Raw genomic sequence first — 13805 nt, 5'->3', positions numbered from 1 at the left:
TTTACAAATTGCTTCTTGCCTTTTTTACAGGGCTACCAACCTCAAGGTAGCAGTTCGTATGGCCAGGTAAGCATCAGTCAGTTACTTTTAGGTTACAACATGTGCGTGATGTTTCTGTACACGTATTGAGGATCTTGTGGTTTGTTTCTTGAAATAGTACAGTAAAGTTCTCATTAGAAAAGTGGTGAACTTTTTGTTATATGGATCTGGGAACAACATGCTCACTGAAGCATCTCTTTCCCACACAGATAGGAGTGCATGTAGGTGTCAGCTTTTTGATGTACTATAATATTCAACATACACAATACTTCACAAGAAAAATCACAGTATGATGTACCTGATCTTCTGCATTTTAAGCAGTCAGGCAGCTAAAAGCCTTTCAAAACTTAGTTCTGTACTTAATATGGAGTAAAGTAATACTTGGATTACTGAGATAGTCTCTTTCTTTTTTTTTTTTTTTTCTTTCTTCATCAGGGTGGATCTGCTTATTCAGGTGGCAGTAGTGGTTGTGGACAAGTAAGTCCTCTTTATCCAAACTATTTGAAAACCAGACCCAGCTTTCTTTGTAGTAGTAACATATTTTTCAATAAGTGTATAATGTTTGTGATTTGGAATCTTTTGTTTTCTTTGTTACATGATATGATCTAGAAAGACTGATGTTGTTGGTCATTGCAACAAAACTGAAGTGGCTTCTCCCATGTAGTGTTACACACAGCAGCAGTGATTCATCTGTCTACTCAGTAAACAGATAAAATCTTTGGTTGGGAGTGATTTACAGATGTTGCTCCGTTTAGTTCCTATAGAAAGTGGTAGGATCAGAGAGTGGCTTCTATGGAATAGTTAGATTTGTAGGTTTTCATCCTGGTTCCATTTCAACTTATGTATGCCTACAATGGTGCAAAGTTGGTGTCCTCAATGATGAGATCCCAGGTAAAAGGATCATGAATGAGACCATGACAGTAGACCTATGTTCAAATTAATATACAGGTGAAAGCGACAAGAATGAAAGAGAAGTAAAATTACAAAAAAATTTAGCAGAAGTTCTTAGCAGAAATATTAGGATTGGTATAAACTAAGTATGAATGGAAATGCATGAAAACCTCATAAGAAGCAGTACAACAAGGACACAGTTACCAGCAGTGAAACTGATAAACACTGAAGAATGTGTTGCTACAACCAAAACTGTGTCACAGGTTGACTTATCAACAGAAGACTTGTCCTCTAATAATGACAGCATGACAACCAGGGTAGAACGCATCGCGCGTAAAGTTTCTCATCCTGTTATCCCATCATGAAGAGTGGATGTAGCCAATAAATATACCCAAAACAGGGAAATGAAAGGCATTGGGCAGCACCCTTGCCTAAGATGTATGATGGCTGAATCTAGCAAGATTCTGAGGTAGATTTTCACACAACAGTAACTGTTGACTACTAAAAGGACTGTCAAAAAAAAACCAAAACACACCAACCAACAAAAAAAAAACATCAACCACCAAAAACCCACACAAAAAAAAACATTTCATCTTTTCGAATCAAGAGGAACTAGGATGATACAGAAAGATATCAATTGCCAGCCTACCTCACTGTGCACGTAGCACACAAGTAGTCCTGCTTTGATCATTTGTGTGCATGTCTTGGTGCTTGTGAGTATAGGAGCGGCAGAGGGTAAAGGCACACACTTAAAAGGTTAAATAAAATTAAACTCAACTTCTGTAAAGTGTTATGCTGACTTTTGTTCCATTCATTCTCATGTAAGAAATTTTAAGAAAGCTAATTACTGCCAGAAAATGAAAACTTGGGCATTTACCTTTTCGTTTGTTTGTGTTTTTTAACAGGGTGTTTCATATGATAGCAATCCTTGCCACCAGGTAAATGTCCTTCCTCCAATTTTAAGGTGCATCCAAAATTAGTTTTCCTACTAACTCAGCTAGTACCAACTTCAGATTCATAGACTGCAAATCCATGTAATCTTACCAATTATAAGATTCCAACTTACTATCTTCCTACACACAAGAGCATCACAAGGGTTTGGTGGTCCTTTTTTCCCCCCTTTTTCCTGGCATTTTGTCTGTGAAATGACTAGCTCTATAGGATATTAAGGCTAGATTCTGGATAGAGAAAGTCTGGTGCAGAACTTCTCAACTGCTTAAATCAGGGCTGGATCTCACCAGCCTGTCTGTGGACTTTTCCCATGAAAAGTCAGAAAATATTTTAGGACTGCCTGCCACTTGAAGTTCCTGAAACAGACTGGCTTAACAATTCATTCAGTTTGTGCAGTGAAGTATAGATAGCTACATTTGTATTTGTTACAACTTTTCAGTGTCAGAACTCTAAAAACCACTGAAAGATGTCTGCTATGTTTAAAGAAACAATCTCTGTAATGTTAAAAATTAGTAAGAGAACAGTACTAGATGATCTCCGTTTTAAAAATGTTCATACACTGCTTGAGTTTTACTGATTTTTCACAAGAAAAAGATTCATTTTATTAACAAATACTGTGTTCTATCAATATAAATATATACAATATTCATAAATATTCGAACAACATAGTTGTTGCTATATCATTATAATCTGCTATAGTATATACAATATGCCGTATGTAATATATTATTGTAACTTGAAAGAATATATGATATAGGTATATAACTATTTTATAATAGCTTTTCAGATTTTTTTTTTATAAAGAGGAGATAGTTCTTTCTAAGACTATAGGAAGCACTTAAATTTTGTTCTAAAAAAAGCTAGAACATTGGAAGATAATACTTTTAATTTCATTTTCTTTTGACTCTTCTGGATGAAGTCTCAGCCACATTTTAGTGAGAGGCGAATACTCCACTCCAATAGCTCAGGGTTTCACTGTTCTTATGCACTTTTGACATTAATACTTTTACAAATGCCTCTTCTGATTTCACTTGGGGGAATTACATTCCTTTTGTAAGGAGGGCTTGTTGAAACATACTGAGTGCTTTATTTAAAACCTTTTCCTCAAGGCTACTATATCTCACAGCTTTCTGTGTAATAAAGCTACCAGAGGAATTTTTCATTCCATTTGTATAAATTAGGCTTTCTACAGGAGAAAAAAAATATACTTTCTATAGAGACTGTTCAGAATGAAACTCATCTATGTATTAAACATTACTTAAAGATAAATATTTGTGGTTCCTTGACTTGTGTCTCGCACAGTATTAACCTTTGCACTGTTGGCAATCTGTGCTTACTACATTAGAAATCAATTCTATATTGCATATCTGCCTCTGCTCCTTACTCTTCCTAAGCAAGTATCATAGCTTTCATTAAAAATAATCCACAGCTAGACAGTGTCTAAAGCATCACAATTTTTGTCTAATTTACAGGATGGATCACAGGGTGGTCAGGTAGGTAGCTCTTAATTATCCATCAGTAAAAGCTTTTTAAGCAGTTCTAATCTAGAGTATACTTTTCTTGCTCATTACGGTGTAGACACTTGCAGAGTCTTCCCAACTCCAGCCTGTAACTCTTTCTCTTAGAACATAATTTTTATCAGCCCTGAAATGTCACTTACATAGAAAGAACTTGGCAACTTAGTAAAGCTAGGTCTGTGGATTCTGATCAAATTCAACTCTTGAGCATTGTAACTGTTGCTTTTTTGTTTTCGCAGAGTGGATCATACTCACAAAGCTATGGTGGCGGCCAAGTAAGTACTAGATTATTGTTTCCTCCCACTGAGATTTTACTTCATTTAGGTTCCACAATGACCGATCAATATCCAGTCTGAAATATCATAATATTAATTCTAATATTTTTTTGCTAGCAGGGCGGATCATCTTCCTCACAAAATTATGGTAGCAACCAGGTAGGTAGACCTTGATTTTCTCTTGGTAAAACATTTTTATCATATCTGATAAGTTTTCTACATGTCTAGAAAGTTGTATTTGTTCAAAGGAATCCCAGGCAATTGTTTATTCCAGCTTTAAAGCCCCCATACCAAATCACAGTTTCTTTTGAAGTGAGATTTATATTTGTTTGTTTTATAGGATGGATCATTCTCACAGGGCTATGGTGGTGGTCAAGTAAGTAATGCTCTAATTCCCTACTTGTATGTCACTTCATCTAACCTTTAGTCTTTGCTCAAAATCACGTTTTCTCTGTCCTAATTTTATCTGATTTTGGTTGGTTGGTTTGTTTTAAAGGGTGGATCGTCTTCCTCAGATGGCTATTATGATAGTCAGGTAACTAGTTCTTCCTTTCTCCTAGTTATATATTATTTTATGCTGATCTTTGTAGTGCCTGCATCATCTTTCTCAAATATGTAATAAAACATAATAGCTTTGTGCTCTTTTTGTTTTGGATTTTCTTGGGTTTGGGTTTGGGTTTTTTTTTGTTTTACTGAAGAATGGAACTTTCCCTGCAAGTAACTATTGCAGCCATCTATTTGGGTTATTTTCTTATAAAGGTCTTACTTTAAACTCACCTTTTTCTTTGCATGAGCCTGAATTCTGTCTTGCAGAATACGATAGCAAAGCGTAATTTTAACAATCCATTTTTGTGAGGAAATAACTGTTATCTGATGTCCTTCTAGGATTCACAAGATTTCTCAGATGATAATCCCAATGCTTGCGATGATGTGAGTATGCACACTCTAATATATTTTCATCACAACGTTTTTCATGTAGATCGGAAAATATTGCCCTGCTAGATGCAGTCTTGTGAGCGGAATGATCCAGAAAGCATGCTGAGTTCCTACACTAACAGCTGTTTCAGCAACTGCATGTTTTCTTACTGAAAATAATCATATAAAGGTTACACATAACTTTTGTGCCCTTAAATGTATTTAACTTGATGAAAAGATTTCAGTAAGCTTTGCAGTAACATAAGATTTTCCCTAAAATCTAAGGACACATTTTACAGTAATTGATAAATAAATAAATAAATCCCATAGACAAGCTTTAAATACATACAATGAAAGAAAGAAGAGATAGTGGCAGCTATTCCACTGCTTTTCATGTTACGTTTCTATCAATCAAAAATTGCTATAATGTTATAAATATCTATAATGTTTATATATCTATATATAATGTTTTTCATACTGGAATGGCAGGATTTCAAACTAATTTAAGCAAGGTTGTGGAGAATGTGAGCAACATTCTGTCTGTATGCAGTATCAGAAAGAATCAGGTTTCTGTAAGCTTATTGTATTCAAATAATTCTTAAAGAAGGAAATAATTTATTCTTTTCCAGAATGACACTACCTATAGTGCCAGTGCTCAGGTAAGTGCTTTTTTTTCTTCAGGAGTATTCAAATTCTTACATTAGACCTGTTGGCCTCTAATTGTAGTCTATGATTGCTTTATAATACCCTTCAAAAACTTAATTAAAGAATGGCATATTTGATGTTATATTTCTCTGTACTCAGTCCCTTCTAGCCATTCTCAAGGCTGATTCACAATTATTTGCTATCATTGATAGCAATTATGTACAATACTTGTAAGAATATACACTAACAGGTTTTTTGTAGTATATGCACTTTGACTGAGTGGTTAACCATCTGTGAACGTGAGGCATGCAGCCACTTCAAGCTTTTTCTAATTGTTCTAATTTTAACTCGCGTATATGCTAGTATTGTAAAGTAACGTTTATCCCCTGGTAATACTCTTTCTGTCAAGATGTTCCATCTGTCCTACGAGCAGAAACTGTGATTAACACGGGTAGATTGTGACCAAGCAAATACACTGTTGTATAAACAAACGACATTCTTCTGTGCTTACGAACATTTTTCCATACTTCTTTCTGTTCCTAGAAAGGTTTTTTTTCCATTACAGCCTCCTTTAGTTTTACTGCCATCTAGAGTAACCTTCTGTCATCAACTACTTGCCTTTTCTTCAGCTGTTAGCCATATATTTTACTGCTTATTATTTTCCCTATTTTTCCTCTCTGGCACTTTAGTACTGCACCCAACACGTATACTAGGATGTAAGAGGCCTTCTGAAAACATCTTTTGGTTTTACTTGTATTTACCTTGAATGCATTGCATTAGGTCTAATGCAAAATGTTCTGCAAAAATAATCCTTCAGCAGCAAGCCCTGTTTAGAAGACTCATCACTTCCTCATTTGTTCACAGAGGATGCTGCTGTTCTTTTGGTTATCCCTATGCAGTACATATTGCTGGACTTCATTGTAGAAGAGTTTGCTTCTAAACATTATCACGAAGAAGGGTGGGAAGTGTTCAAAAAAACGAACAGTAAAATCATTATGCAGATTGTTCTCTAAACCACAGTGGTTGAGCTGAGGGAGACTCCACTAGGCAGGAACTCCTGATGGAGTAATAAGGTGAAAACAGATGAAGAATATGCTTTTTAAGATTCTTGCTGATAGTAAAATTATAGCTCTGGACATTTTCCTGTCCTGAAATATGACACCTTGACAAGTTTAGGTAGATCTTTGCTGAAAATATTTTGTGTGGATGGCTGCATCTATAAAGTAATAATTGGCTTCTGACTCCTCGACAGCGTTCTGGTTGTGCAAACAAGAAGGTTGTTGTTGCCCGAGTAAGTAACATTTTTTCTTTTCTCTTTTTACTTGTTTTGGGATATTTGCCTTAACTATACATAATTTGTCCCAATTATGCCTCTTTTTTCCCTAATCCTGTTTGTCCTAATTAAAATTCTCCTATTCAAGGAAAAAGTAATATAAAATAGCTTGGCTATTTGCTTGCTCTTTCAGTGAATTTACCTTAAAGGAAGTATATATATGGAAAAAAGACATGAAAACCCTGCTATGAGGTATAAAGCAGCTCAGATTCCTTTTTTTCAAGAAGCACATATACAATATAAACAAATTAGAATACAAATAAAAATATTATTATTAATATACTGTATGATATTATAATAATGACTGATTTTTTAAAATAAATTATAATATAAATATATAAAAAATAAGACAAATTAGAATTAGTCCAAGCTAAAGTTAAAATTAAATGAGTGTCATGCACAGCTAAAATTTTAGCTGAAGAAAGCTAGAATAATGAAATCAGAGAGAATAATGCTGGGTAATTTATGTTGCTCAGCATGTTGTGGAGGAGATACGGTATGTGTATTGTGTAGATTCAACTCAGACTCAGCAGTAGCCTATAAAAATTATGTGCAAATAACCTTTTATTTTATAAGAAGGCATTCCTACTCAATGTATGCATTAAAGGGTCTGGAGTTGTTATAAATCAATAATATGGAAAAAAAAGAAGGCCTGTCAGTGATCATAGTTTTCATCTCCTAATAGTAATGTCTTTGTTTTTTACAGGATACATCACATGTTTTGAGCAGAAGAGCCTATGATGTACAGGTAAACCATTCTTGTCATGCTTTCTGAAGTACTCCTGGTATTACAGCTTCTTGGTGTATTATCTATACAAAAAAAAGAATAAGGATCAATTTCCATAACAGAGTAATCTGTTTAGGGTTAGGTAGTTCTTTTCCAATAGAACTATGTATTTTAATTTGTTACCCTCACAGAAAACCAAGTAGTTTCTTGTTTCTTCACAGAATGAGACTTCTACTTCAAACAACAGCGACACTAACTACCAGGTAATAACATAGTGCCTGTTGTAAGGAGCTTTCTGAGAAATTTTATTTCATTTCTGAAAATTGGGTTCCACTAATTTATCTATGCTGAGGAATGCTGTTTTGATTTGGCAGCATTTTCCCTCTAATGTTATAATTTGGCACAGTTGTAAATAATAATGGACCCAGAATATACAGTCTCTCTTCTGTTCCTTAGCAGGTAAGCAGTGCTGGTGTTTCTTTACATAACACTTTGTAAAAATTGTTTGAAAAAAAACCCCAACAAATAGTTTTAGAATCTTTTTAGAAACAGTCCTGCTCTAGTGATGGTAATGGCCAGATATATAATTCTGTTTCATTTAGAATTTGGTAACAAGCTACATCTTAGTGATTATGTACTTGTGTTAAAAAAGTAGGCCCAACTTTTGTGTTATAGAAATATGTGAAATGTAACTGATCCAGAGCAGCACCCAATTCTTTTTTTTCTTAATATTTTGTACTCTACTGGTACCCATCAGCTTCCCAGAGATCTGGAATCCTATTACACTTAGCATTATGGATGTAACACTAGCATAGCCCTCTGTCTCAGAGAGTTTGAAGTCTTAATTCAATAATACAGTCAGATCTCTGAGCTCCAGAGAGTAACAGTTTTCTTAATTAGTTTTCCTGATACCTATTCCCTGTGTATTGTATCCAGTCACTAATTAAGTTTCATCTAAATCTATGTTTTCACAACGATTTATACAGAAAGTTCTGAACAAGTGATGTTTGTTGGTGCAGGGAAGCAGTACAAAGAGTTTGTCACCTTACTTCTCACTACATAATTTTATACATGTTAGATTCAGATAAAACGCTTCTATGAAATATAATTGGTTTCTTCACAGGGTGGATCATTTATTGCAACCGATCGTGGATCAAGTAGTCAGGTCAGGATTTTCTCTATTTTTATCTAGTCTTGTCCAGATAGCTTCCTGGTAATTAAACTAATTAAAATCAGGAGTTGAAGTCCAGTAGTTTTGCATAAGGGGTTGTTGATGTTGTGCATTAAAGTGTAAATGAAGTGACCGTGTTCGGATTAAATTTAATCTGAAATGGCTCTCTGAAATCACTTCAACACTCTTTCAATTTCACACACAGTTTATTGGTGAGAGCACAACAGTGATTCTTTGTACTCTTGCCTACCCAGATAATTCTCTCTTGATGAGGCATCTGTCACTGAGACGTACCACTGATAGATGTGGAATCAATCTACCTTCCAAAGCAAATGTTACATGTATATAGCTATGCTGCCCCCTATATATGGATGACCCCCCTATATATGTATGTCCCCCCTATATTTCCTCTAGGTATAGTCAAGGTCACAGCCACTCTGTAGTTCCACAGTCTTTCTACCCTGAAACAGTTTCACATCTGAAATAAGATTTTATTTTAAATTTCCACAAAGCAATGATAGTTTCCTTTTTTAAATTTACAGGGTGGTTGCATTTGTCCTGATGGAAGCAGTGGGAGTAGACAGGTAATTATTTTTCTGAGTTTATACTTTCATCTACGTAATGGAGTGTTATGAGTTAATCACCTGGTAAGTATGGACGCTAGGGTAACACTAAACATTACTGATAATTTCCTTATCATGATGGATAGAATTATATAAAATGAAATGGAAGAATGAGTCCTACTTTAACTGTATAATTACCGTTTGGCCACTAACTTCCTGTAAATGTGCTTGGTAATCCAGATGCTCTGTCAGTTAACCTGTTACGTGCTAATAATTCATTACTTTTAAAACCCAGAGTCAATATGCCCTACAGTAACCACAGTATTTAATTGCATCCTACTTAGGTTCCTTGTCCTTCTCACTGGTTCAATAAAATATTGTGACTAAAATGTCAAAGTCTGGTAAATATTTCAAAAGATAATCTCTTAAATCTATATTTAAACTATTCTTTCCCATAGAGAGAATCACTGTGATTTCATGATCAGTGCCAGTGCATAGTCTTTTCTCTTAGGCAATGTCTCCATGCGAGGAAAAAGCCCAAAGAGTGCATGGGCATTATACACTAGCTTTACCAGGCTTCTGGCATCACCTGGCTTTGCCAAGTGAACTTGAATTTTTAAGTAACCTATCTTCTACTTAAAAAGGTGGATGTCTTTTAGCAAGTTTCATTCAGGTAGGACCTCTTTCTTTGCATGCTTAAACTGGTGCAAAGTGAGGTTTAGCTTTTAATGGCAAGCCACAACAGCTTGGCCAGGGGAGAGTGTATTCACTTCCCATCAAACAATAATTTTCAACATGAAGAAAAGAAGACTTCTAAATCAATCATGTTAAAAAAACTGTTCTCAGTGCAAATGTGTCTACTTTGATACAGAAGAGACTCATTTTTCAGTTTGTGGTGATGTCAGCAGATAGAATTGAATTTATGATAAGCTAGGTAGCAATAGTCTGGATCTTTGATTTCACCCAACAGTAAAGTTCAGCAATCTTTGCAAAGGAATAGAGGGAATTTAAATACGGACTTATTTTCATTTTCTGTCCATGATCAATCATCTACATATGGCAGTAATGGTGCCTAAAATTGTAAACACGTCGGCAGGTTTGTTGTTCTGAATAAGAAAAAAAAGGTATAGGCAGATGTATATATATAAATAAACCAGCATTCATCAACCTTACATAAAAGAGACAGTCATCACTTACTTGAAGATTCTTCAGCCCAGGATAAAAATTCCTCCAAAATGCTTTCTTCTAAACTTAAAAGCTATGAGTTACATGAAGGTCTCTTCAAACCTGGAAAAGATTATAAATTAAGAGTCAAAGCTGTATATATTTAAACCATCTTGTTCCAAAGGAAACAATGGGTTTCCTTATGTGGATCCTCGAATTACTTACACTGCATTTATTCCACTTTTTCTCTACACTTCATCTGGAGACAAGAGCTCAGTCTACAAATAGTCTCTGAGGAAGCAGTCTAACCGCTGAATAATAATTTCTTTTGTGTAGAAAGGAATGTGACAGTAGTAATGGCTGTTATGTTCTGGTAAATAGTCTTCTACTTTAAGTGAACTGAAAAATCTGCTTGCATAAACCCTATTTATACTTTGGAAGTTCAATATTTGGCAGTTTTAAAAAACATGATCAGAGTCATGGTAATCTATAACAATGTAGAGTCTGCCAAGTATGACATAGGATTCAGTGATTAGAAAGAGTAAAATGAAAAGTTACTATTACTTCTAGGTCTTCTAACCTGAACAGAAGAGTACCTGCTACAGGTTTCCTTATCTCTAACAAAAATAACCAGTGTTCTCTTTTAATGATTGCAATAATGGCCTTTTTGAAAGAAGAGAAATTCAGAAATGGACTCAAATGTCTGTTTGCAAGAAAATAGCTAGTCTGTGTTTTCCTTTCAGGGAGGCCCAGGTTCTTCATACAGCACGTATTCTGGTAACCAGGTAAACATTCAGATAAAATGCCCTATTCAGAAAGCTCCATCTAAAGCCTTCACTGAAGGAGTAGCCAAATATAAACCAGTAACCCATTCTGTCTTCTGCACAGGGAGGGTCTTCCTTCCATCCCGGAGAATCCTATGGACAGGTAGTTGTTCTTCCTCCCTTACCAGGATAAAACAGACTCCCATCATCCTGGTTCCTTCGCTCCTGGTGTTGTGGGTGCCCTGAGATACTGCAGTTAGAGACCTGACAGTTGTCTCTTAGAGCAGAAAAATTAACCCTGACATAACTCAGTGGTAAGGGGTTTGACAGAGAGCAGTACAGAGTGGTATCTGCAGTTTCCTTGCAGCATTCAGATTTCAGCAGGCTAAGATAATTATTGCCAGAAGACTTCTTCCACTTTAACCATGTTGGTCTTGATTTTTATGCAGGTACTTAAAAGTTAGCTCAAAACTGGGAGGAAGGGTGTAAAGTAAGAACTGGATACACTGGTATTAAAATACTCATCTTGTCTGCAAGACAATAGCTGGTCTGTGTTTTCCTTTCAGGAGGGCCCAGGGTCTTCCTACAGCTCCTACTCCGGTAACCAGGTAAATATTCTGGTCACTGTCCCTGCTGAGGAGCAGTCTAAAAGTTGTCCTTGAGAGAACATTTCAACTACAAAACATGCAACTTTTATGTTTTCTGCACAGGGAGGCTCTTCCTTCTCTCCTGGTGGATCATTTGGACAGGTAAGGATTATTCCTTGTTTGTAAAGGTAAGATGGGCTTCTTCTATCTTTATTCCTATATTCCCCATATAGTGGCTGTTGTGAAATTTAACACCCAAGGATTGAATCAACCATTTGTAACCTATAACATGAGCTCTGTCAGAAGAAAAGACTAAATTGTTTACAGCTTCCACAGAACGAATGATCTTTCATCCAGCTAAGAAAATTAGTGTTAAAAAGTTCCCTGTTCTTTAACAATATTGGCCTAAAGTGAGAGTTAGGTACCTTGCTATTTACATCATCCTGTCTGCAAGAAAATAGCTAGTCTGTGTTTTCCTTCCAGGGAGGCCCAGGTTCTTCATACAGCACGTATTCTGGTAACCAGGTAAACATTCAGATAAAATGCCCTATTCAGAAAGCTCCATCTAAAGCCTTCACTGAAGGAGTAGCCAAATGCAAACCAGTAACCCATTCTGTCTTCTGCACAGGGAGGGTCTTCCTTCCATCCCGGAGAATCCTATGGACAGGTAGTTGTTCTTCCTCCCTTACCAGGATAAAACAGACTCCCATCATCCTGGTTCCTTCGCTCCTGGTGTTGTGGGTGCCCTGAGATACTGCAGTTAGAGACCTGACAGTTGTCTCTTAGAGCAGAAAAATTAACCCTGACATAACTCAGTGGTAAGGGGTTTGACAGAGAGCAGTACAGAGTGGTATCTGCAGTTTCCTTGCAGCATTCAGATTTCAGCAGGCTAAGATAATTATTGCCAGAAGACTTCTTCCACTTTAACCATGTTGGTCTTGATTTTTATGCAGGTACTTAAAAGTTAGCTCAAAACTGGGAGGAAGGGTGTAAAGTAAGAACTGGATACACTGGTATTAAAATACTCATCTTGTCTGCAAGACAATAGCTGGTCTGTGTTTTCCTTTCAGGAGGGCCCAGGGTCTTCCTACAGCTCCTACTCCGGTAACCAGGTAAATATTCTGGTCACTGTCCCTGCTGAGGAGCAGTCTAAAAGTTGTCCTTGAGAGAACATTTCAACTACAAAACATGCAACTTTTATGTTTTCTGCACAGGGAGGCTCTTCCTTCTCTCCTGGTGGATCTTATGGACAGGTAAGTGTTATCCCTTGTTTGTAGAGATAACAGACTTGTGTTACTTTCATTCCTGTACTGCTCTTGAAAGAAGGAAAACTCTTTCTTGAGAGAAACAAAATAATGAACTTATTTTCTGTACAGGGAGGGTCTTCTGTCTATGACAGCGGCAGTGAATCCTATGGTCAGGTAAATACTCTTTTTTTTTTTTCCTTTTTTTTCTTTTTTCTTCTTTTTTTTTTCTTTTTTTTTCCCCTCCCCTCTTTGTATAAAGGGTGCTGAGGGCCAATATCCTGGCTTCTATATATAGCTATGCTCTGTATTTTGGCTCTCACTGTATTTTACTGAAGGTGGTTTTCTTCTGTGCAGAGTGAATTTGCATATAGTTTTAACTAAATAGCCTGAAAGTTTATAGGGAAGTAAAAAGTAAGGTGCCTCCAACCGTTACAGCTTATTCTCCTTAACAATGCTAGCTTTGAGTTATCTGCCAATTGAAGGTCTCTTCAAAAGTAGAATTTTAGTTACAATTATGTTAAATTAGTGTTTTACAGAGGCATAACTATGAATTGCTCAATAGCCATTCTGATAACTAAGTAACTACTCATATTTTTTAAAACTCCCCAGAAGGAGATCCCTACAGTAACCTTAAAAAGTCTGTTGGCAATATGAAAATGATTTATGTTTTCCAAATAGGGTGGATCTTCCACATATAGTGGTACTGGATCTTATGGTCAGGTAAATACTGTTTGTCTCATACATCAAAAGCTTAAGCTTGCTGTGTTGGTTCTTATGTGTGCTGGGTTCTATATTTAAATTATTTTTAAGTGTTGACCATGGAAATGCCATTTTATCTTTTGTTTTCTTTACCTTTATTTACCCCTTTACAATCCAAATGTTTTCATAATGGAGGGAAGGCGATGCACTGTGTATGCTATCCTGCTAACTGTGCCGCTGTGACTATTCAAAGCTTTAACTAATTTATTGTTTATGCATTAGCTCATTCAAAAGGAAAATACCTTGTCCGTTTACTT

The 13805-nt window shown here is 35.9% G+C and overlaps 1 protein-coding gene across 1 annotated transcript in view; it reads left to right on the top strand.

The window, feature by feature from the left end:
- LOC121095694 (loricrin-like) overlaps positions 1-13805 on the top strand; it is a 36232-nt gene that overhangs the window by 1937 nt on the left and 20490 nt on the right. Inside the window, exons 7-31 of the mRNA XM_040610868.1 lie at positions 31-66; positions 475-516; positions 1836-1868; positions 3354-3374; positions 3638-3673; positions 3794-3832; positions 4014-4049; positions 4170-4208; positions 4559-4603; positions 5218-5247; positions 6486-6524; positions 7273-7314; positions 7515-7556; positions 8417-8458; positions 9007-9048; positions 10935-10976; positions 11080-11118; positions 11522-11563; positions 11666-11704; positions 12026-12067; positions 12171-12209; positions 12613-12654; positions 12757-12795; positions 12919-12963; positions 13468-13509. Coding sequence (XP_040466802.1) covers positions 31-66; positions 475-516; positions 1836-1868; positions 3354-3374; positions 3638-3673; positions 3794-3832; positions 4014-4049; positions 4170-4208; positions 4559-4603; positions 5218-5247; positions 6486-6524; positions 7273-7314; positions 7515-7556; positions 8417-8458; positions 9007-9048; positions 10935-10976; positions 11080-11118; positions 11522-11563; positions 11666-11704; positions 12026-12067; positions 12171-12209; positions 12613-12654; positions 12757-12795; positions 12919-12963; positions 13468-13509 — 975 coding nt within the window. The remainder of the gene's footprint in view (positions 1-30; positions 67-474; positions 517-1835; positions 1869-3353; positions 3375-3637; positions 3674-3793; positions 3833-4013; positions 4050-4169; positions 4209-4558; positions 4604-5217; positions 5248-6485; positions 6525-7272; positions 7315-7514; positions 7557-8416; positions 8459-9006; positions 9049-10934; positions 10977-11079; positions 11119-11521; positions 11564-11665; positions 11705-12025; positions 12068-12170; positions 12210-12612; positions 12655-12756; positions 12796-12918; positions 12964-13467; positions 13510-13805) is intronic.

The sequence above is a fragment of the Falco naumanni genome, chromosome 11, assembly GCF_017639655.2.
Source record: "Falco naumanni isolate bFalNau1 chromosome 11, bFalNau1.pat, whole genome shotgun sequence".
In the NCBI taxonomy this organism is placed as follows: domain Eukaryota; kingdom Metazoa; phylum Chordata; class Aves; order Falconiformes; family Falconidae; genus Falco; species Falco naumanni.
Note: the sequence above shows the minus strand (reverse complement) of the source record. Positions and strands in the feature narration are given on the sequence as shown.